The 22,108-nt window shown below is 41.0% G+C and overlaps 1 protein-coding gene across 1 annotated transcript in view; it reads right to left on the bottom strand.

Moving 5' to 3' along the window:
* LOC124556429 overlaps positions 1–22,108 on the bottom strand; it is a 466,451-nt gene that overhangs the window by 101,940 nt on the left and 342,403 nt on the right. Inside the window, exon 3 of the mRNA XM_047130385.1 lies at positions 12,123–12,181. Within this exon, the coding sequence (XP_046986341.1) occupies positions 12,123–12,181 (59 nt within the window). The remainder of the gene's footprint in view (positions 1–12,122; positions 12,182–22,108) is intronic.

Genomic DNA, 22,108 nt, shown 5'->3' with positions numbered 1-22,108 from the left:
GACTTGTTTAGTAACTGGTGTTCGATCATTCATGATTCTCTTAGTACTTACATGTTGATAGCTGGGCTTAGTGTGTGTCTAGAGTGGTGACAATGAAAACAGCGGGTCAGTGAATGTAGAAAGCGTACGTTGATGTATGGCGCAGTTTGTTACAATTTTGCTTTAACCATTGTGACGTATGCAGGACTTTTCTGCAGTTTATCTATGATATGGCAATGTAGGGGCAGTTTGTTACAATTTTGCTCTAACATGTCTATGAATTGTGTACAATTTGTTACAGTTTTGCTGTAACGTGTCAAAATCGGTTCGTATAACAGATTATTTTAGGATTTCCAATGGAGTGCCAAACAGATGTTTCAAATACTAAGAAAAATAGGCATAGGCTGTTGGAAAAGATGTGTAATAAACAGTATGAAGAAAAACCTGTAGGGACGCATAAGAGTTTAAGGGGGAATCCTTGACAGGATAAGGGTGAGACAAAAGTTATACTTTTATGCTATTACACCTATTATGCAGTAGTAACTGCTTTTTTAAGGTTTCTGTACAGTGACTGTAATTCACTGGGTTTGCTCCCATTTTGAACTGTTCTACTATGTTCATACGTACTTAGTTGACTGTCAATGGTTAATTTATACTTGAAATGATAGCAGAATGCTTAGGAACATTCATTCTACGAAACTGAACTTTTCTCTGACGTTTTCGGTTACATCTGGGCAGTGAGACTGGTGCGCTTTTTGTGTAGTTTGAACTTCGTAATAAAAATACAGCCACGTCAAGCTGATGTACGAAACCATTGTTTTAGATGGAGAAATCGGTCGATTTTGAGTCGAAATCAGTCAGTTTTCTGTCGAAGTCATTGAATTTTTATGTCTTAAACTGTCAATTTTGTGTCGAAATCAATAAGTCGCGTGTCGAAATCAGTGGAGTAGGCTGCTGTAAGACCTATAGGGCAGAATACAGACCTATGACGACATGGCTGTAAGAGTTCTGCACGACAAAGATACCGACAGTGCTGACATGGGGCTGTTAATAATTGCAACGTCATAGCTTTCACAAGTCAGTCATTCATTCACAGTTCCTAGCCGCATCAATGCAGGCCAAAATGTTGCGGTAAAGTTCAACCCAACCATCAGTCTTCCACAGAGTTAAACAGACTAGAGTGGATAACATCCTTGTACATGAGATACTATGATGTGGTAGTATCAGGTGCAATGGTAGCCAAATGGGCTAGTACAATACAGTACTGTTAAGTAGATACCGCTCTAAGTACCCATACGCAATAGTCGCATTATGAGACATGTGACACTGTACATTTATTACACAGTGGGTTGCATAACGGGGTGACACTCATGGGGAGGGGGACAGCCTCATTCTTGCAGTGAGCGAAAGTAATTTCTGGTTGACTACATCATGGGAAACTTCAACTCTGCGGTAGCTCAAAGCGTCAACTTGTCCTGCTCTAAAGTGCTTAACATCCCACAACTTCTTTGATTGATGACGAGTCCAGCTGTGAACACTTTGGTTTGTGATTATTATTAGAGAACTTGGACAATCTTGTTACTGGCATTGGTAGCATGTACCTTAGCAAGAAGGATGTAAATGTACATACGTGCATTACAGAACTGTTTTGTAACAATATTATGGCGGTTAAAACTTATGATCATATGAGCGTTAGTTTGCATATTTAAAGAAGGAAATTTGCATTTAACAGTTATTTACCTCGTAAATTCTCCAAGTTTATTTCTGTGAGACACTATGAATGCAAAAATATCATTTCTCCTTCTCTTTAGCTACAGTGTGACAGAAAAAGCAATGCTGGCCAAAATCGGCAAGGAAGCACTTAAAAATCCAGTGGCCATGCCATATAAAGTGGAACTTACTGACGTTAAAATGAATGTTCTCATGGACCAACTACCTGGAATATTGCAGCAACCTCATGTACACGACTATTGCCGTATAGATCTAGATACAACGCAAGATTCTGATGGCATTTTAACAAAATTGAGACGCGTAATTACCTAACATCAACCCAGAGCTTCTGTGAATTATGAGACTATCAAGGAAACAGGAACGTGATTATGCAGTCCAGTCTCTTTTACTTCGTGGAAGACTTAACAGCAGACCGATAGCTTTGTTGGACTGAATTTTACGGCAACATTCTCACATGCACTGGTGCCGCTGGGAGCTTTGAATGACTGAACCACGAAAGTTATGCCATTACATCTATTAACAGTCCAGTATTAGCATTATCGGTATGTGAGTGACAAAGAACATGTACATATCTGTCTCGTTGGATCTGTGATCTGCCCCATAGTTCTCGTGTCACTGATTTCGACACAAAATTCGTTGACTGCAAAAAAAAATTCGTTAATTTAGTCACAAAATTGACTGCTTTTCACATTAAATTCAGTGATTTCGAGAAAAAACTGGCTCAGTTCGCCACAAAAATGACTGATTTCTGTAACTAAACACAATATTTTTATACGTCACTTTGTTATGAATGTGTGTGTGTGTGTGTGTGTGTGTGTGTGTGTGTGCATGTATGTATTATGAAGTTCAGACTAACCAAAAAGCACACCGGTCTCACTCTCCAGACATAACAGAAAATATCAGGGGAAACCTCAGTTTGCTAGTATGAATGCTCCCCAACCATACCGCCATCACTTTAAAGTTCAAACGAGTAGTTGATAATGCACTGCATATGTATGAACGTAGTCGAACAGTTCATAATGGAAGCGATCGTGCACAGCATGCAGTCTCTGCAGAGAAACTTCAATAGAAACAGTGTCTACTGCATAGTAGGGGTGATAGGGTAAGAGTATTCCTTTTGTCTTACCCTTTTTCAATCCGAGGACTTTGCCCTGTAACTTACATTCTTGTGGTTCCCTATAGGTTCTTCTATATGCCGTTTATTACACACTTTTTTCCTATAGCCTCTACCTATTTTCTTAGAGTTTCAAGCATCTTTTCGGTACCCCATCAGAAATCCTACCCTCTTAACAGCCAAACGTGTCACTGAATCTCACCACTACTGCAGGAACGCTTTAGGAATATGCTCGAAGGTTATCAAATGTTGGATGAATTTGCATAAAGCCATATCAAGAAGCATCTCTTAGGCGTGTTTCTCACTGAGACGATAGGATATACAATACGATATCCGGTACAGCTCACGATATTATGCAGAAACAACCTGCGTTGGCGGAGTGCATAGAAACGTACTTGAAGTGGCTTAACTGGTTCACACTGGGACTATAGCAAGTCTGTCGTATCACCTGGGGCAGCACGGAATGCTAGTTACTGAATGGAACTGTGTCATACGAAAGTCAGGCAGGGAAATTCCAGGCCTGTCATGTGCCTCAAAAATATTGTTTGGTGTAGATGAAGCAAACGTGTATCCAAATCTGTAGCCTGTTTCTCGCCAAAACTTTTACTTTATCCATAAAAAATAAAAAATCACTGTCTTTTGATTCATGCATGTTGTGCATAATGCAATCCTTCCTTCTTATTCGATTTTGAGGAAATTATTTGGTAAAAAACTGATTTTTTGCATCTTATAATCTGACATCACATCTTGGTTACGAAATAGTCTTCTTTTCGCTATTGACTGTGGTTATTGTGATATTTCGAAATCAAGTAATACACAGTGTGTATTTTGAAAAGTTGTCAGAAAAAATGTAGTCTCTCGCTAGTTTATGTTTCGTGCATTTTAGGTCCTACAATGCTTTGGACCAAATGTAGTCAACAATCGAAATTGTTTCCAATGCTGGAAAAGGAACCAAATCCTTTCCAGTCTCGAGTAAATATGTGATACATTAGGAGGTTGTCTGTGATGAAGCTGATTGTGATGCGCCACGTGTGTGGCTAGTATCACATGCTCTCTGTCTTGTTCCTTGTCATATCACTCCCGTGGAAACACAAGTGTCACATCATGCGACCTTGATTGCAACCTGTCCTATTGCATATTGCATTATCTTAGTGAGAACCATGTCTTGCAGAAGGAGCTGAACTGAAACTGTTTGCTGATGATACAAGCATAATTAGTAATCCAGTAAAAGAAACTCCAATTGAAAATGATACAAATAATGTCTTTGGAAAAAGCATTAATTGGTTTTCTGCAAATGGGCTTGCTCTAAACTTTGAAAAAACACAGTGCATCCAATTTTCTACTGCAAAAAGTACAGTTCTTTCAATAAATATAACACATCACAGAAGTCAGTAGACAATGTAGAGCATACTAAGTTTTTGGTGTACATATAGATGAGAATCTTAATTGGAAAATCAATATTTTGGATCTTCTAAAGCGACTAGGTTTAGCAACTTTTGCAATCAGAATAACTGCCAATTTTGAGGATATAGAAATTAGTAAGCTAACATACTTTGCGTACTTTTACTCTCTGATGTCATACAGAATAATATTTTGGGGTAACTCAACACTTAGACAAAAAGTATTCACTGCTCAAAATAAAGTGGTTAGAATAATGTGTGGGGTTCATAGTCGCACATCTTGTAGGCATCTTTATTAAAGATTGAGAATTCTTACAACAGCCTCAGAGTACATTTACCATTTACTCACTAATGAAATTTGTTCTCAACAACATGGACCAGTTTAAAAACAACAGTGATAATACCAGAAAAAAGAAAGACTTACACTATCCTTTACTCAACCTATCTTTGTCACAAAAGGGGTAAAATATGCTGCTATAAAATTTTTTTGACAAATTACCAGATGAAACAAAATGGCTGACAGACGACAGTAATAGCTTCAAAAATAAATTGAAATCATATCTCCTTGATCCGGCCGCGGTGGCCGAGCGGTTCTAGGCGCTTCAGTCCGGATCCGCGCGACTGCTACGGTCGCAGGATCGAATCCTGCCTCGGGCATGGATGTGTGTGATGTCCTTAGGTTAGTTAGGTTTAAGTAGTTCTAAGTTCTAGGGGACTTATGACCTCAGATGTTTTAAGTCCCATAGTGCTCAGAGCCATTTGAACCATTTTTTATCTCCTTGACAACTCCTTCTATACCATATATGAATTCTTGAATAGAAATATATAAATCTATTAATATAGTATATGCATGTTGTGCCATTGAAGGGAATGGGGTAAATAATAGAAATATTAATCTTTAACATTGTTTCATATGTGCATTTATTATGCACTTGACACGTTCCACATCATAACGGCTACCGTACCGTTCCATTGATCAATGGAATGGAACACACAACCAAATAACTAACTAACGAACTAACCATAATGTTAGCGGATGTACTGACAGTTATGGACAGTCACAGGATCGTGTGTATCTCTAAAAGGGAATCAGAAAGTATGCTCCAAAGAAGGAGTCGACAACGGTCAACTGTTGGAAGAAGTTGTGACAAGCTGTAGCAGAAAATCTCTAAGACCATTCATTTCATGTTGATACGTATACATATTGATAAAAGTCGGTTTTGAGAGTTCTCTATATAGATCTCTATATAGAGCTACTGCGAACACAAACGAAAAACAATAACATTTTTAGTAAATGTAACTGTATGTAAAGAAGTGTAAATCAAGTTACACTCCCTATTGAGACTAGAGTCTGTCAGCGATGAAACCAATTTCTGATGTGAGCTACATAATTTTTCTGCATACTTGTAATCAGCTTTGGTGGAAAACAAGCCATTCATTACAGGTTTTGTGAGGAACTGCTTAGAAATGCAATGCTAGCCTGAACACTAAATCACTTTCTGCTTATAAGAAGACTGAATCGAGTTCAGTGCATTGTCTGCATCGATATTATTAGAGACATAGCGCTAGCTCACACCAACAAGTCTCTAAATCAGCCGTGGCCTACATTTTGATATTGAGAGCACGTCAATAAGCCACGCCTTCTCGCTCCTCGACTGGGGTACAAAGGAAGGTTTGCCAGTAAGCATCCTGTAGATTTTGAATTTCATTATCTTACTAGTTCAGACAGTGTGTATCGTAGATTTTGTACCCGCTATTCTCAGGAAATATTTCGATAAATGAGATGGAAACTGTGATATATCTGTTTAGGCAGTAAAGTTTCCACTGTGTTATATTTACATGGCAGCAGACGTGAAAAACTGTTGTCTGAAACGTCACAGTTTGTCATTTTTCATTCATTTTTGAGAACTTTCATTACAAAAAATTCTCACATTACAGCATTACCCTCCTTTTCAGAATTTTTAGGAACTGTAGATACTATATGCTCTTAGGCAAGGGTGACCAATATTTCAGATCACGGACCAAACCCAGACCCGAGTGCCAAAGCACTGTGCCCGGCCGCCACGTTTTCCCCACCATCACACCAGCCTGTCTGAGCGTGAGGAAGGGGAAGAGGGGAAAACAGCGAACGCGCCGCATTTAAATGGCGTTGCAGTCGCACTGCATGTGACTTGGTTTTATATTTCACATTTCTCAGCACCACAGATCACAAACAAAACAAGTTTTGGGTATTCATTAATTATTTTTGGGAATCTGAAGGCATAATTTTATCTGGCACAAATTGTCAGCATACGGACAGAAGCAGACAATTTCACAGTTTCGCACTCGAGTTGCCATTTAATCGCGACTTATTTATTTTCACAATCGATGGAAGGTCTTTCACACAAATATGTCGATCGAAATATTGTAGCACTTTTGAAACCTCATTATGGAGACTTAGAAAAGCTATCTGAGGAAAGCAATGTAGGGGTCCTGGACAGTTTTAACATATAAAGATTTGTCACCGAAAGTGGAATTATCTTGCAGGTCAATCACTTACATCTGCATATTCAAAGTGACACTAGCAACTGAAACGGCAAACGGCCTCGAAAGCAGCTCGAAAACGAGGTAGAAGGCTGACAATGTCCTCAAAACTATCCTTTTAACTCTTGCAAGACCACAATGAATTTTTGAAACCTCGTGTTTTTTTTAATGCCAATAAGCTTAGGGAACTGGACTCTCTTTGTCAGAATGTGTTCCTTCTACAACGCGATTTTCTTTTTAAAAGTATCCCCGTCAAATCAGAAAGAAGTTACCTTGCAATGTTTTACTGTGAGAATTGTGCAAACAAGTCCACTTAAAATGCGAAGTCTGCAATCCATACCGGATGTTCTAATTTTCGTTCCTGCACTCCTTTTCCTTCATAAATTCAACACCAGCGAATGAAATTGTCACTCTGCAGCAGAGTGTGCGCTGATGTGAAATTTCCTGGCAGATTAAAACTGTGTGCCGGACCGAAACTCGAAGTCGGGACCTTTGCCTTTCGCGGGCAAGTGCTCTACCATCTGAGCTACCCAAGCACGACTCGCTCCCCCTCCACACAGCTTTATTTCCGCCAGTACCTCGTTCCTACCTTTCTGCCAGGAGTGCTAGTTCTGCAAGTTTCGTAGGAGAGCTTCTATGAAGTTTGGAAGGTAGGAGACGAGGTACTGGCGGAAGTAAAGCTGTGAGGAGGCGGCGTGAGTCGTGCTTGGGTAGCTCAGGTGGTAGAGCATTTGCCCACGAAAGGCAAAGGTCCCGAGTTCGAGATTCGATACAGCACGCAGTTTTAAGCTGCCAAGAAGTTTCAACAACAGCGAGTTTTAAATCGAAAAATCGTTCCAGGCACCCCCCCCCCCCCCCTCCTGACTTAATCAACGTAGTTTGCAGTAATGTGTGAAGTCGCCATACTCTCCGTTCATTTCTATTTAAAACTGTTGCAGCTGACAATGGAATAATGGATGCGACTTCAGAAACGTACCACCAATTTCTTCAAGTGCTGCATGCTTGAAAATTTAGCGCAAAGTGCTCCTTGATGTACAGAGGAATTAAACTCGTCTGTAGATCGTTGTAATTTTTTGCTCTTTCATTGTCATCTAAACATTTAAATTCTCTCTGCATGCTACTGTAATGTCGTTTCATAGTAAATAAGCTGTACCCATCGCTTATGCGAATGTCTCTCTTCTGTCATTTCCTTTCATTTTGAAACAAACTGCCGCTAGACCTGTGAACGTCCTTCATATCACGAAAAAATAGCGAAGGGTAAACGGCGCTGACGCTACGATTCTGCTGAAATCAGATCTGTGCCAACCGAAAAATGCCGCACCGCAATGCTAAATGAAATTTCGCTCGGTTTCGGGTACTTATTAGAAGGACCGAGCAAAGCCGAGTGACACACACACACACACAGACACACACACACACACACATACTGCACAAATGATGTTAGGCATGCTGTCGTAAATTATTCTGGGCATCTTAATGGGCACATATGTCTCCTCTACCATCTGGTGAGCAAGATGTATGAGACAGGCGAAATACCCTCAGACTTCAAGAAGAATATAATAATTCCAATCCCAAAGAAAGCAGGTGTTGACAGATGCGAAAATTACCGAACTATCAGTTTAATAAGTCACAGCTGCAAAATACTAACGCGAATTCTTTACAGACGAATGGAAAAACTGGTAGAAGCCGACCTCGGGGAAAATCAGTTTGGATTCCGTAGAAATGTTGGAACACGTGAGGCAATAATAACCTTACGACTTATCTTAGAAGAAAGATTAAGAAAAGGCAAACCTACGTTTCTAGCATTTGTAGACTTAGAGAAAGCTTTTGACAATGTTAACTGGAATACTCTCTTTCAAATTCTGAAGGTGGCAGGTATAAAATACAGGGAGCGAAAGGCTATTTACAATTTGTACAGAAATCAGATGGCAGTTATAAGAGTCGAGGGGCATGAAAGGGAAGCAGTGGTTGGGAAAGGAGTGAGACAGGGTTGTAGCCTCTCCCCGATGTTATTCAATCTGTATATTGAGCAAGTAGTAAAGGAAACAAAAGAAAAGTTCGGAGTAGGTATTAAAATTCATGGAGAAGAAGTAAAAAATTTGAGGTTCGCCGATGACATTGTAATTCTGTCAGAGACAGCAAAGGACTTGGAAGAGCAGTTGAACGGAATGGACAGTGTCTTGAAAGGAGGATATAAGATGAACATCAACAAAAGCAAAACGATGATAATGGAATGTAGTCAAATTAAATCGGGTGATGCTGAGGGAATTAGATTAGGAAATGAGACACTTAAAGTAGTAAAGGAGTTTTGCTATTTAGGGAGTAAAATAACTGATGATGGTCGAAATAGAGAGGATATAAAATGTAGATTGGCAATGGCAAGGAAATCGTTTCTGAAGAAGAGAAATTTGTTAACATCGAGTATAGATTTAAGTGTCAGGAAGTCGTTTCTGAAAGTATTTGTATGGAGTGTAGCCATGTATGGAAGTGAAACATGGACGATAACTAGTTTGGACAAGAAGAGAACAGAAGCTTTCGAAATGTGGTGCTACAGAAGAATGCTGAAGATAAGGTGGGTAGATCACGTAACTAATGAGGAGGTATTGAATAGGATTGGGGAGAAGAGAAGTTTGTGGCACAACTTGACTAGAAGAAGGGATCGGTTGGTAGGACATGTTTTGAGGCATCAAGGGATCACAAATTTAGCATTGGAGGGCAGCATGGAGGGTAATAATCGTAGAGGGAGACCAAGAGATGAATACACTAAGCAGATTCAGAAGGATGTAGGTTGCAGTAGGTACTGGGAGATGAAGAAGCTCGCACAGGATAGAGTAGCATGGAGAGCTGCATCAGACCAGTCTCAGGACTGAAGACCACAACAACAACAACAACAAGTAATTAAACCGTGCTGCACATTCCGAGAGTTCATTAGCCACGAGTTGCATCACCACTAGTGCGTTCGAATAGGTGGCAACTCGCCTGTATGGGCCATGCGAGCTGACTCATATTTACGGTGCTCAGCCACATGAGTAGTTGGACCACCATGCCTCTCATACATCAGGAGGTGCTGGAGTCAGGCGCTAATCTCGCCGAAGATTTTCGTCTTGAAATGCATCACATAACTAGGCTGGTGACGGCTTCTCTTGTACCATATTATCCTTTTTCATCACCTGAATCTGTGACGGTTTTAATGGCTGCAATGCATGTGATCGCATTGTATTAGTGTTTTTATGTCTGAAATGCAGAGGATACATGTTGGATACATATATGATTCGTCTACCGTACTGGATCTGGTGGCTGGCCATTAAAAAGACTCGCTAGTGCTCGTTTAATACCTGCCATCTCTCCCACACATTAATCATCCGTGGGGAATTTTAAAAACATAGTACCTTGACATTTAGGCTCCAATGCCATTGCACAAGTCTTTCTCCGAAGACGAGTGTGCATCTGAGGTTTTTGAGTTTCCCATAGAGACAACCGAAACTATTTAAATAATGATGGGTGGTGGTAGTGGTGGGACGTAAGTGTGGGACATTGCACAACTGATGCCTTTTAAACTTAAGAAAGTTTTGAATTTCCGTACTTTTAAACTTAGCACAGGTGTCCATCCTGGATTTTTGAATTTGCGTCCGTTTTTCAACATGGGCTAAAGTATATGTCTGCTTCTTCCATTTTCAAATTTCCTCGCCATTTTAACTTAGGACACATGGGTTGTGACATTAGAGCAGTCGTGGGTGTGACTGCAGCGCTATCATAAATAACGTAATAGTTGTGGAAATCGGAACCACTGTCCGAGATTTTGAATATCCCGCAGATCTTAGCGTTGGGCAAGTGGGCTCTTGGATTCTGAAATTGGGATTCATTACAGGAGGGTGGCAGGTAGCATGTTACTGGAGAGTAGAAAAAATGGCTCTAAGCACTATGGGACTTAACATCTGAGGTTATCAGTCCCCTAGAACTTAGGACTACTTAAACCTAACTACCTAAGGACATCACACATATCCATGCCCGAGGCAGGATTCGAACCTGCGACCGTAGCAGCCGCGTCGCTCAGGGCTGAACCGCCTAGAGTCGCTCGGCCACAGCGGCCGGCCTGGACAGTAGATGCGATCCCTAGTGTGAGTGGCATTTTTTTTAAAATCAATAAATGGAATCATTCTAATCATATACCAGTGGCTGTGTCACCATATATGTTTAACCACAAATCATTTTAACCTGAGATTTTACACCCTTTAAAACTAAAGTCAGTTTAACGTTTTGAATGTCCCAACATTATAAAATGTCAGAGTGGTGGTTTACATTCTTTGCGCCTGCACATGAGTACATTAGCACAAGTGAACTGTGACGTCGGAGTGGTAGGAAAAAGTAAGGATTTTTTAATTTCCAGCCATTTCAAACTTAGTGCAACTGGCTTACTTCCACCATCTTCGACTGTGTTATCAGAGGGTTGGTGGGGACTAATTAGAGAATAAATGTGGCAACATAGCATGATATCAGTGGCACAGTTTGCAACATAAATATAGATTGTTCTACGAAAGTAGGTCAGATCTTTTAGTGCAGGTTGCCTGTGTGCCTAGCCTCCGTACCTGAACTAGCTTTCCCCGAACACTGTTCTGTAATTAACAGAAGAGAAACAGCCGTCGTGATGACTAAACACAAAACCTTGAACAGCTAATGACCATTCATGTAAAGCAATGAACGTTCGGAAAATCTGTTTGGTCTTAACGTGAAAATATATCTATTTCCGACGTTCGCTTTTGTCTTCCAGAAGCTGTGGTGTATCTAAAAGTAGTAAGAGTCATACACACGAAACTGATGGAAACTTGATACTTCGTAACAGATCGGACGAAGGCAACCTCTACTAGGGCTTGTTCAGACGATAATTTGCCCCCAAGGTACATCTCATGTGTATGGCGCGACTTAGACCAATATTCCTTTATTGCATTGTGTTCCAGACAGTTTCTTTGTGTCACAGTACGTCATGATATGTGGATTAACTTCCATTAATCTGTAACATCGTCATGATGTTTGCAAAATTTACAAGGACTGGTGTACCAACTTAAGAGGTTACGCGTGGCCATGCTACTTTTATTCAAGTGAGGTATTTTCTGATAACTTTGAAGGTTCGTTACGAACCACGGATCACTTACCGATCCTTATGTGTTCATTTGGCTTCTAGTACCGTATGACAGCAGGGAATTAAACATATACTGGATCGTTAGGCCTTTTGAAACATCGTTTCAGAGCTAAATTATCCATATCACAGCACGCCCTTACATTTAAATGAATGCTGCATAGTAACAGGCAGTACGATGATTGTGTATTAACGTATTTTTGGGATGAAATAGGAAACAGACAACACTAGAGTTACTCACCCCTGGCACGACAGCTGATCGGACTTTTCCATGATTTGGACAGAAGGCTAACAGGAGCGCTGTAACACAGACAAACACATGTAATTAAACCAGTGCTTCTGCTGTAGAAACGTCATATATAGTTAATACGTTTGACATATTCCAACCTGGTATCTCTGTTTTTGCTGTTTATATGTACAATATGTACCGATTTCAGTGTTGTATGATTTCATCCTCAGACATCAATACAACTGTCTATACCGATGTGTGAAGATGGAGTTACATGGCGAATCGGTAACATATTGTATGTGCAACCAGCAAAAGTAGCAACAGGTGATTGAAATATTGCAAACATATATTATTAATAAATGCAGGTGACTGGCCAAGAACTCCGTTTTTGAAAATGGATCGCACATAAAAGCAGTATACAACCTGAAAATAGACAAAAAATTGCAATAACACGAAGGAATGGTTCAGAAGACATAAAATTAGTAACTGCATACGAAAAATGAGTTACATCTTCTAACTTATCGTTATCATTACCGGTCATCTAGCGTCTATTACTCAACAAAGTCCTCCTCTAAGTCGAGTTTGGTAGTCTAGTGGTATAGTGCGAGCCTGGAGACTGTGAAGTCGCAAGATCGAATCCCGGAACTTTCCAGTTTGCCTTCACGCTAACCTTCACCTCTCAGTGATGTGTAGATGTATCACTAACGACGCATGGTTTGGATTCCAAGTTAACTGTAGGTCCACCTCCCCTGGTAGGATTACTGGGATAGGTTAACGGCACTCAAGTTGCTGAAGTGGCGTCCAGTTGAAAGAACTTGGGAACCGGAGAATGAACATTCCTCTAGAGGGACTCCCAGCCAGCCTTGTCATACGACTTTCCTTTACTTCCTCCTCTACAATTTACGGTCTTCAGCTAAACGCTGCAACATGTGTTCTAACGTAATCTAGCCACTTCTCTTACGACAGACAAGTTCCTGCTTCTTCTAGTAGTTTCTCTCCATTGATCATTGAGCTGCCCTCACTCTTTGAATATTTCTAATGTTTAAAGTTGATGTAACGCAACCACAACTCTAAACTGGTAAAACACATTGGTTATAAACTTTCCTTTCCGGATGCATCAGATTGTATTGAAAATCCTATTTAGTTTACAAACAACAGTTGAGGCTTGTGACTCGGAAGCACACTATGAAACACACAGTCTCTGAATAGTTTTCACTTTCAAATTCCACGTCTCATTGTCGCAAGATTAATCTGGTAAAACACATTGGCTGTAAACTTTCCTTTCAGGCACACTGAAATCTGTTGAAACCCCCGTTTAGTGTACCATCAACACTTGAGGCTTGTGACTTGGAAGTACACTGTTGAAGACTCAGTCTTTGAACAGTTTCCGTATTTAAAGTCCACGTCTCACTGTTTCAAGTCTAAACTGCTAAAATACATTTTTTGTAAACTCTCCTTTCTGGACGCATCAAACCTATTTGGTTTACCAGCAGCACTTGTAGCATGTGACCTGGAAGTACACTGTTAACCAGTTGTGGGCTGTTAGCTTCGTTTCTTGTCAATCCAGTCACTGTTTTCAATTGTCCTAAATACAAAATATTCCTCACCTGATTTTATTTCCCTTCCGACATATTGACTACATATTATTTTAATCTTGTTGAAATTGATTTTAAAGCCTGTTTCTATCAGCCGTTGATGAACTTTATCTGCACAGTATCGTGTCATCAGTAAAACGAAAGTGTTCCATTTACGCGTATTCCTCTCTCGTTTTCCCAATTTGAGACTCTAAAGCCTTCCTCTCGAACTGATGAGAATAGCTTTTGTGATATGGCAACTCCTTGTCTGACTTCTAATAAATTTAATAGCAACTATTGCACTGATGGATGTTGTTGTGGTTCTCAGTCCGAAGATGGATTTCATGCAGTCTTCATGCAACTCTATCCTGTGCAAGCCTCTTCATCTCCGAATAACTACTGCAACTTACCTCCCTCTGAATCTGCTTACTGTATTCACCTGTTGCTCTCCCTCTACGATTTCTATCTTCTCTTTTGCCCCCTCCTCCATTCTCCCCCCCCCCCCCCCACTTCTCTCCAGTACTAAATTGGTGATCCCTTGATGTCTCAGAATGTGTCCTATCAACTGATCCCTTCTTCTAGTCGGGTAGTACAACAAATTTCTTTGCTCCCCAGTTATATTCAGTACCTCCTCATTAGTTACATGATCTGTCCATCTAATCTTCAGCATTCTTTTGTAGCACAACATTTCGAAAGCTTCTCTTCATATCTACACTGTTTATCGTCCATGTTTCACTTCTATATACAGCTACACACCATACAAATACTTTCAGAAAAGATCTCCTTACACTTAAATCTATACTCGACATTAGCAAATTTCTCTTCTTCAGCAACGCTTTTTTGCCATTGCCAGTCTGCATTTTATATCCTCTCTACTTCGGCGATCATCAGGTATTTTGCTGCCAAAATAGAAAAACTCGTCTACTATTTTAAGTGTCTCGTTTCCTAATGTCATTCCCTCAGCCTCACCTGATTCAGTTCGGCTACCTTTCATTTTCCTTGTTTTACTTCTGTTGGTGTTGAAGTTATATCCTCCTTTGAAGAAACAGTCCATTCCGTTCAGCTGCTCTTCCAAGTCCTTATCTGTCTTTGACAGAATTACAATGTCACTGGCAAACTTCAAAGTTTTTATTTCTTCTCCCTGGTCTTTAATTACTACTCCAAATTTTTCTTTTGTTTCCTTTATTGTTTGCTCAGTGTACAGATTGAATAACGAAGGGGATAGATTACAATCCTGTCTCACTCCTTTCGCAACCACTGCATCCCTTTCATGCCCTTCGTCTTATAACTGCCGTCTTGTTTCTCTACGAGCCTTTCGATCTGTGTATTTTGCCCCTGCTACCCCCAGAATTTCAAAGACAGTATTCCAATCAGTACTATAAAAAGCTTTCTTTAAGTCTACAAATGTTGTAAACGTAGGTTTGCCTTTCCTTATTCTATCGTCTAAGAGAAGTCAGTATTCCCCCGCGCGTTCCTATATTTCTCTAGAACGCAAATTGGTCTTCCCCGAGGAGTTTTTCCGTTCTTCTGTAAGGAATTCGGGTTAGTATTTTGCAACCTAGAATAATTAAACTGATAGTTCGGTAATGTTCACACCTCTCATCACCTGATTTCTTTGGAACTGGAATTATAACATTCTTCCTAAAGTTTCAGGGTCTTTCGCCTGTCTCATACATCTTGCACACCAGATAGAACAATTTTGTCGTGGCTAGTTCTCCCAAGACTATCAGTATTTCTAACGGAATGTTGCCTACTCACGGGCCCTGGTTACGACTTACGTCATTCAGTACTCTGTCAAATTCTATCATACTTCCCTTCTCACCTTCATCTAAGTCCTCCTCCATTTCTATAATATTGCTCTCAAGTACATCTCCCTTATAAAGACCCTCTATATACTCCTTCCACCTTTCAGCTGTCTCTTCTTTGCTTAAGACTTATTTTACATTTGAGCTCTTGAAATTCATACGGCTGCTTCGCTTTTCTCCAAAAGTCTCTTTAATTTTCGCGTATGCAGTATCTGTCTTTCCCCTACTGATATAAATTTCTAAATCCTTACATTCCAGCCATTCCTGCTTAGTCATATTGCACTTCCTGTCAGTGTTATTTTTTAGACGCTTGTATTGCATTTTGCCTGCTTGTTTTGCTACATTTTTATGTTTACTCCTTTCATCAGCTAAATTCAATATCTCTTGTGTTACCCAAGGATTTTCATTAGGCCTCTTCTTTATACCTATTTGGTCCTCTGCTGCCTTCATTATTTCATCTCTCAAAGACATCCATTCTTTTTCTACTGCATTCTTTTCCCCTGTTCTTGTCAATCGTTCCCTAATGCTCCCTCTGAATCTCTTAACAACCTCTGATTCTTTCAGTTTATCCAGGTGCCATCTCTTTCATTTCCTACCTTTTTGCAGTTTCTTCAGTTTTAATCTACAGTTCATAAACAATAAACTGTGATCAGGGTCCACATTTGCCCCTGGAAATGTCTTACAGTTTAAAATCTGGTTCCGAAATCGCTGTCTTACCCTTACATAATCGATCTGAAACCGTACGGTGTCTCCATATCTATTCCATATGTACAACCTTCTTACATAACTCTTAAACTATGTGTTAGCGATGATTAGATTATGCTGTGTGTAAAATTCTACCAGACAGCATCCTCTTTCATTCCTTTCCCCAGTCTATACTCACGCACTATTTTCCCTTCTCTTCCGTTTCCTACTATCGTATTCCAGTCCCCCCTGACTATTAAATTTTTGTATGCCTTCACTGTCTGAATAATTTCTTTTATCTCATCATACATATCTTCAATCTCGTCGTCTGTGGAGCTAATGGGTATATAAACTTGTACTACTGTAGTGGGTGTGGGCTCCGTGTCTATCTTGGCTACAATAATGCGTTCACTATGCTGTTCATAGTAGCGTACTCGCATTCCTAATTTCTTATCCATTATTAATCAAAAAAATGTTCAAATGTGTGTGAAATCTTATGAGACTTAACTACTAAGGTCATCAGTCCTTAAGCTTACACACTACTTAACCTAAATTATCCTAAGGACAAATTCACACACCCTTGCCCGAGGGAGGACTCGAACCTCCACCGGGAACAGTCGCACAGTCCATGACTGCAGCGCCTAAGACCGCTCGGCTAATCCCGCGCGGACATTATCAATCCTGCTCCTGCAGAACCTCTATTTGATTTTGTATTTGTATCCCTGTATTCGCCTGACCAGAAGCCCTCTTTCTTCTGTTATCGAACTTCACTAATTCCCGCTATACGTAACTTTAATCCATCCATTTCCCTTTTCAAGTTTTCTAACCGAGCTGCCTGATTAGAGGATCTGATATTCCACGCTCCGATCCGTAGAACGCCGGTTTTGTTTCTCCTGATAACGACGTCCGCCTGAGTAGTCCATACCCGGAGATCCGAATGGGAGACTATTTTACCTCCGGAATATTTTACCCAAGAGGATGCCATCATCAGATAACCATACAGTAGAGCAACATGTCCTTGGGAAAAATTACGGCTGTAGTTTCCCCTTGCTTTCAGCCGTTCGCAGTACCAGCACAGCAACGCCGTTTAGGTTGATGTCACAAGGTCAGATCAGTCAATCATCCAGACTGTTGCCCCTGCAACTACCGAAAAGGCTGCTGCCCCTCTTCAGGAACCACACGTTTGTCTGGCCTCTCAACAGATACCCCTCCGTTGTGGTTGTTTCTATGGCACTGCTATCTGTATCGATGAGGCACGCAAGCCTCCCCACCAATGGCAAGGTCCGTGATACATAGGCGGCGGGAAGGGGGAGGGGGGGGGGCATTGACCGATATATCCTTCACATAGGGTGAATCAGATGACCAATGATTTTCTTTCTCAGGGATTTTTATAGAGGTTTTGTAGAAACTGAGTGAAAAGCTTTTCCAAAATCATTTAGTTACAAAGTGGTAGTTCATTGTCCTGTTTACACTTCTAAAGTCAGTAACTCCAAAAATATAACGTTTTTTCTTTACACTTCTTAGTAAATTAAGTAAGTACCTTGTACATTAAGGTGAGATGGCTGATAGGTCTACAGTTTTTGAATGTCTTATCTGACAATTTTTTTGCGAAGGCGTTTCTGATTTTGTGGAATTCTCTTCTTTCAGCCTTATACAACAATTTGTATGTCAAGGCATCATACCGAAGAGGACTGATGTGCGTTAGTGAAGTACGATATTCAATGGAAGGGCACTTCCCCTTTACTTGTTGGCATGCTGTTCTGCTCTACACAATTTTAGTCGACGAAACGTTTGTTCAACAAGAAAGCAGTGAGCTCAAGACAGATAACATGCAGGGCTATTACAAATGATTGAAGCGATTTCATAAATTCACTGTAGCTCCATTCATTGACATATGGTCACGACACACTACAGATACGTAGAAAAACTCATAAAGTTTTGTTCGGCTGAAGCCGCACTTCAGGTTTCTGCCGCCAGCGCGTTCGAGAGCGCAGTGAGACAAAATGGCGACAGGAGCCGAGAAAGCGTATGTCGTGCTTGAAATGCACTCACATCAGTCAGTCATAACAGTGCAACGACACTTCAGGACGAAGTTCAACAAAGATCCACCAACTGCTAACTCCATTCGGCGATGGTATGCGCAGTTTAAAGCTTCTGGATGCCTCTGTAAGGGGAAATCAACGGGTCGGCCTGCAGTGAGCGAAGAAACGGTTGAACGCGTGCGGGCAAGTTTCACGCGTAGCCCGCGGAAGTCGACGAATAAAGCAAGCAGGGAGCTAAACGTACCACAGCCGACGGTTAGGAAAATCTTACGGAAAAGGCTAAAGCAGAAGCCTTACCGTTTACAGTTGCTACAAGCCCTGACACCCGATGACAAAGTCAAACGCTTTGAATTTTCGGCGCGGTTGCAACAGCTCATGGAAGAGGATGCGTTCAGTGCGAAACTTGTTTTCAGTGATGAAGCAACATATTTTCTTAATGGTGAAGTGAACAGACACAATGTGCGAATCTGGGCGGTAGAGAATCCTCACGCGTTCGTGTAGCAAATTCGCAATCCACCAAAAGTTAACGTGTTTTGTGCAATCTCACGGTTTAAAGTTTACGGCCCCTTTTTCTTCTGCGAAAAAAACGTTACAGGACACGTGTATCTGGACATGCTGGAAAATTGGCTCATGCCACAACTGGAGACCGACAGCGTCGACTTCATCTTTCAACAGGATGGTGCTCCACCGCACTTCCATCATGATGTTCGGCATTTCTTAAACAGGAGATTGGAAAACCGATGGAACGATCGTGGTGGAGACCATGATCAGCAATTCATGTCATGGCCTCCACGCTCTCCCGACTTAACCCCATGCGATTTCTTTCTGTGGGGTTATGTGAAAGATTCAGTGTTTAAACCTCCTCTACCAAGAAACGTGCCAGAACTGCGAGCTCGCATCAACGATGCTTTCGAACTCATTGATGGGGACATGCTGCACCGAGTGTGGGAGGAACTTGATTATCGGCTTGATGTCTGCTGAATCACTAAAGGGGCACATATCGAACATTTGTGAATGCCTAAAAAAACTTTTTGAGTTTTTGTATGTGTGTGCAAAGCATTGGGAAAATATCTCAAATAATAAAGTTATTGTAGAGCTGTGAAATCGCTTCAATCATTTGTAATAACGCTGTATAATAACAGATGTTAACAGCTGCTGCGGAAGATGGCCACACAAACAAACGTATTAGAAAGCACGGTATTTGCTCCGTAGTGAAACAGTGTTCCACACTGTGGCAAATATCCGAAGCACACCATATCATAATGCACACCTCCAGTCTTGAAAGGGAGAAAAAGAAAACTGACCGCCTGAAGCATATATAGCCATCAGATAACCGAGACTTTTTCACAAAAATACTTGCTTCCAGACGGAACGCTTCTAATTGCATTCAATTTGGGAGGCATTTGTGCTTCAGCCTGTCTTTTGGCTGTCTACTGTAGAGGCAAAGAGACGTGTGGTTTAGCGCCCATCGTGACAGCTGGACAGGTACATCTTTTTGCTGATTCTCAGAATGGCCACGACTTCTTAGAAGCAGATCTTGGCTTTTCTGCGTCTCAAGCACTTCACCAATCTGACACGAATTCGTATTTCTTATTCAGGAACTGTGTCGGAATTCTTATCTTGCATTGGATACCAAACAAAAGAATATCTGTGTCGAGGCAGGTACAACATTGTCTTTATACGTAGCAGCTCGTTACATACTGAAGTTCTAAGTTGCAGAATGCACTGATTTTGTTATAGAGATTACCCTAAACTTAAAATATTTCCTTAAGGGAGTATGCTCAACTTGTGATGTGATTTTCATTCTCTCCCGCAGATACATTCTCGACGTTGAAATTGTGTTTGTCTAGAGCGTAGCTTTCATTGTGTGTCAGAAGTGAGACTTTGAAATTAATTTTACTGCGGTTATGAAAAATTATTATTGAAGGTTTCAGTTATGGGTATGACGTACTATATTTACAGATTTTTATTTCGAAATGGAGTTCAAAAAAATTGTTCAAATGGCTCCGAGCACTGTGGGGCTTAACTTATGAGGTCATCAGTCCCCTAGAACTTAGAACTACTTAAATCTAACTAACCTAAGGACATCACACACATCCATGCCCGAGGCAGGATTCGAACCTGCGACCGTAGCGGTCCGAAATGGATTATTTTAATTGAAAGCCTCATCGTTGACGGAAAGGTGGAGCACCCACACCGGCAAAGTCACACAGTTCATCAAACTGATACATAAGAACAAATACTTTCTTTCTTTTGGTTTGTGAAGCTTCGCCTTCTGAAATACACTATGTTTTTCGTTTTTCTTTTCCGCTACTTTGTGAGTTCTTATTTTGAAAATTACATATAATGATAAATAGGTGTAATATGCAAGACGTCTGTAACGTCTGGTGTCAAGGGAAAGAGTAGGGACAAAACGGCAGAATGAGTATACCTTGCTATATGTTTCATAACAACGCAAAACCAACCTGTATATTGCTAATTAAAAGTACCATTGTTTGCTTTGATGTCAGAAACAAAAACACAAACTGCTGTACTCATGTCTCACATCAACGAATAGTTCAAATGGCTCTGAGCACTATGGGACTTAAATTCTGAGGTCATCAGTCCCCTGGAACCTGACTAACCGAAGGACATCACACACATCCATGCCCGAGGCAGGATTCGAACCTGCGACCGTAGCGGTCGCGCGGTTCGAGACTGTAGCGCCTAGAACCGCTCGGCCACACCAGCCGGCTCATCGACGAATGTATTGCCGCAGTCGTCCCTGGGTAGAAACGTTCAAATTAACAGCCACCAGTCTCCATCCGTCTATTGCAGCCCCACTCTCTCAAAAATCCCTTGAGTCTCTTCTTGAAACTCGTTTCTCATTTCAGATCGCTAGACATTTCGTCGCGTCTCAGAGCGCCAAGTTTGGACTTCCGTTACGCCTCTCTCGCTTTTTATCAAGAGATTAAGGAAACACAGGATACTCGTAACTATCCACTCCGCTAAGGCTGATGGTACTGGATATGGTGTTGGTCTGCTGTTCGTGAACTGGTGTTGCTATTGTCAGTTTTCTTAATGGTTGGCTCACGTGGGTACCACTGCTGGGCCACTGGTAACTTCTGGTTGAGGGATGCAGAAGGTAGGTTAGTTTAGTAGTGTTTATCTATTTCAATGATTTGTGAATTTTCCTCCTCTCCCTTCATCGTTTCCAACTCCTATGAAAGAGAGAGAGAGAGAGAGAGAGAGAGAGAGAGAGAGAGAGAAGGTGATAAGTGAAATAAAACACAGCATAAGAGTAAGTGAGTAAGGATTGCGTTTCGGCTGTAGTCTGATTAGACGAATTCAGACTAGATTAATCTCTAATGATTATACTCTGTTGTATTTTGACAGCGCTCAGACCATCAGCGTGTGACCCGACGCAGCCCAATCTATTCTCCCTCCTTCCCTCCTCCCCCCTCTTCTCCTTCATACACGAACATACAATTTTCGCAGATGTTCGAAAACACACATACAACACTTTTCGGAGCTGTTCTAAAGCACAAACACACACATACACGCACACACATACACGTACGCGAAATAATTTCTTAAGTTGTATGCAATCCAACGACAACTAATGATGTTTCCTAGAAGGTGACACAGTCGTGATGACACATTTTTTAATTATAATGATCAGTAGTGATGACATGAACCAGATGATGACGGCTATCCTTTCCATGTTTTAGAACTGAAGATGCATTGCGCTTTGCACATAATCGTCACAGAGTACTTATTTGTCACGAAGGTAGAATTGTTGGTTTACGGTGATTATCGGTTTCGGTTTTTCTTCTAGTGAACCATTTGTAGAGGTACAGATGGTGGGAGCTGGCAGTGACCACAGACTTGCACTGTCATCCCGACGGTGAATA

Source organism: Schistocerca americana, chromosome X, assembly GCF_021461395.2.
Source record: "Schistocerca americana isolate TAMUIC-IGC-003095 chromosome X, iqSchAmer2.1, whole genome shotgun sequence".
Lineage (NCBI taxonomy): Eukaryota > Metazoa > Arthropoda > Insecta > Orthoptera > Acrididae > Schistocerca > Schistocerca americana.
Note: the sequence above shows the minus strand (reverse complement) of the source record. Positions and strands in the feature narration are given on the sequence as shown.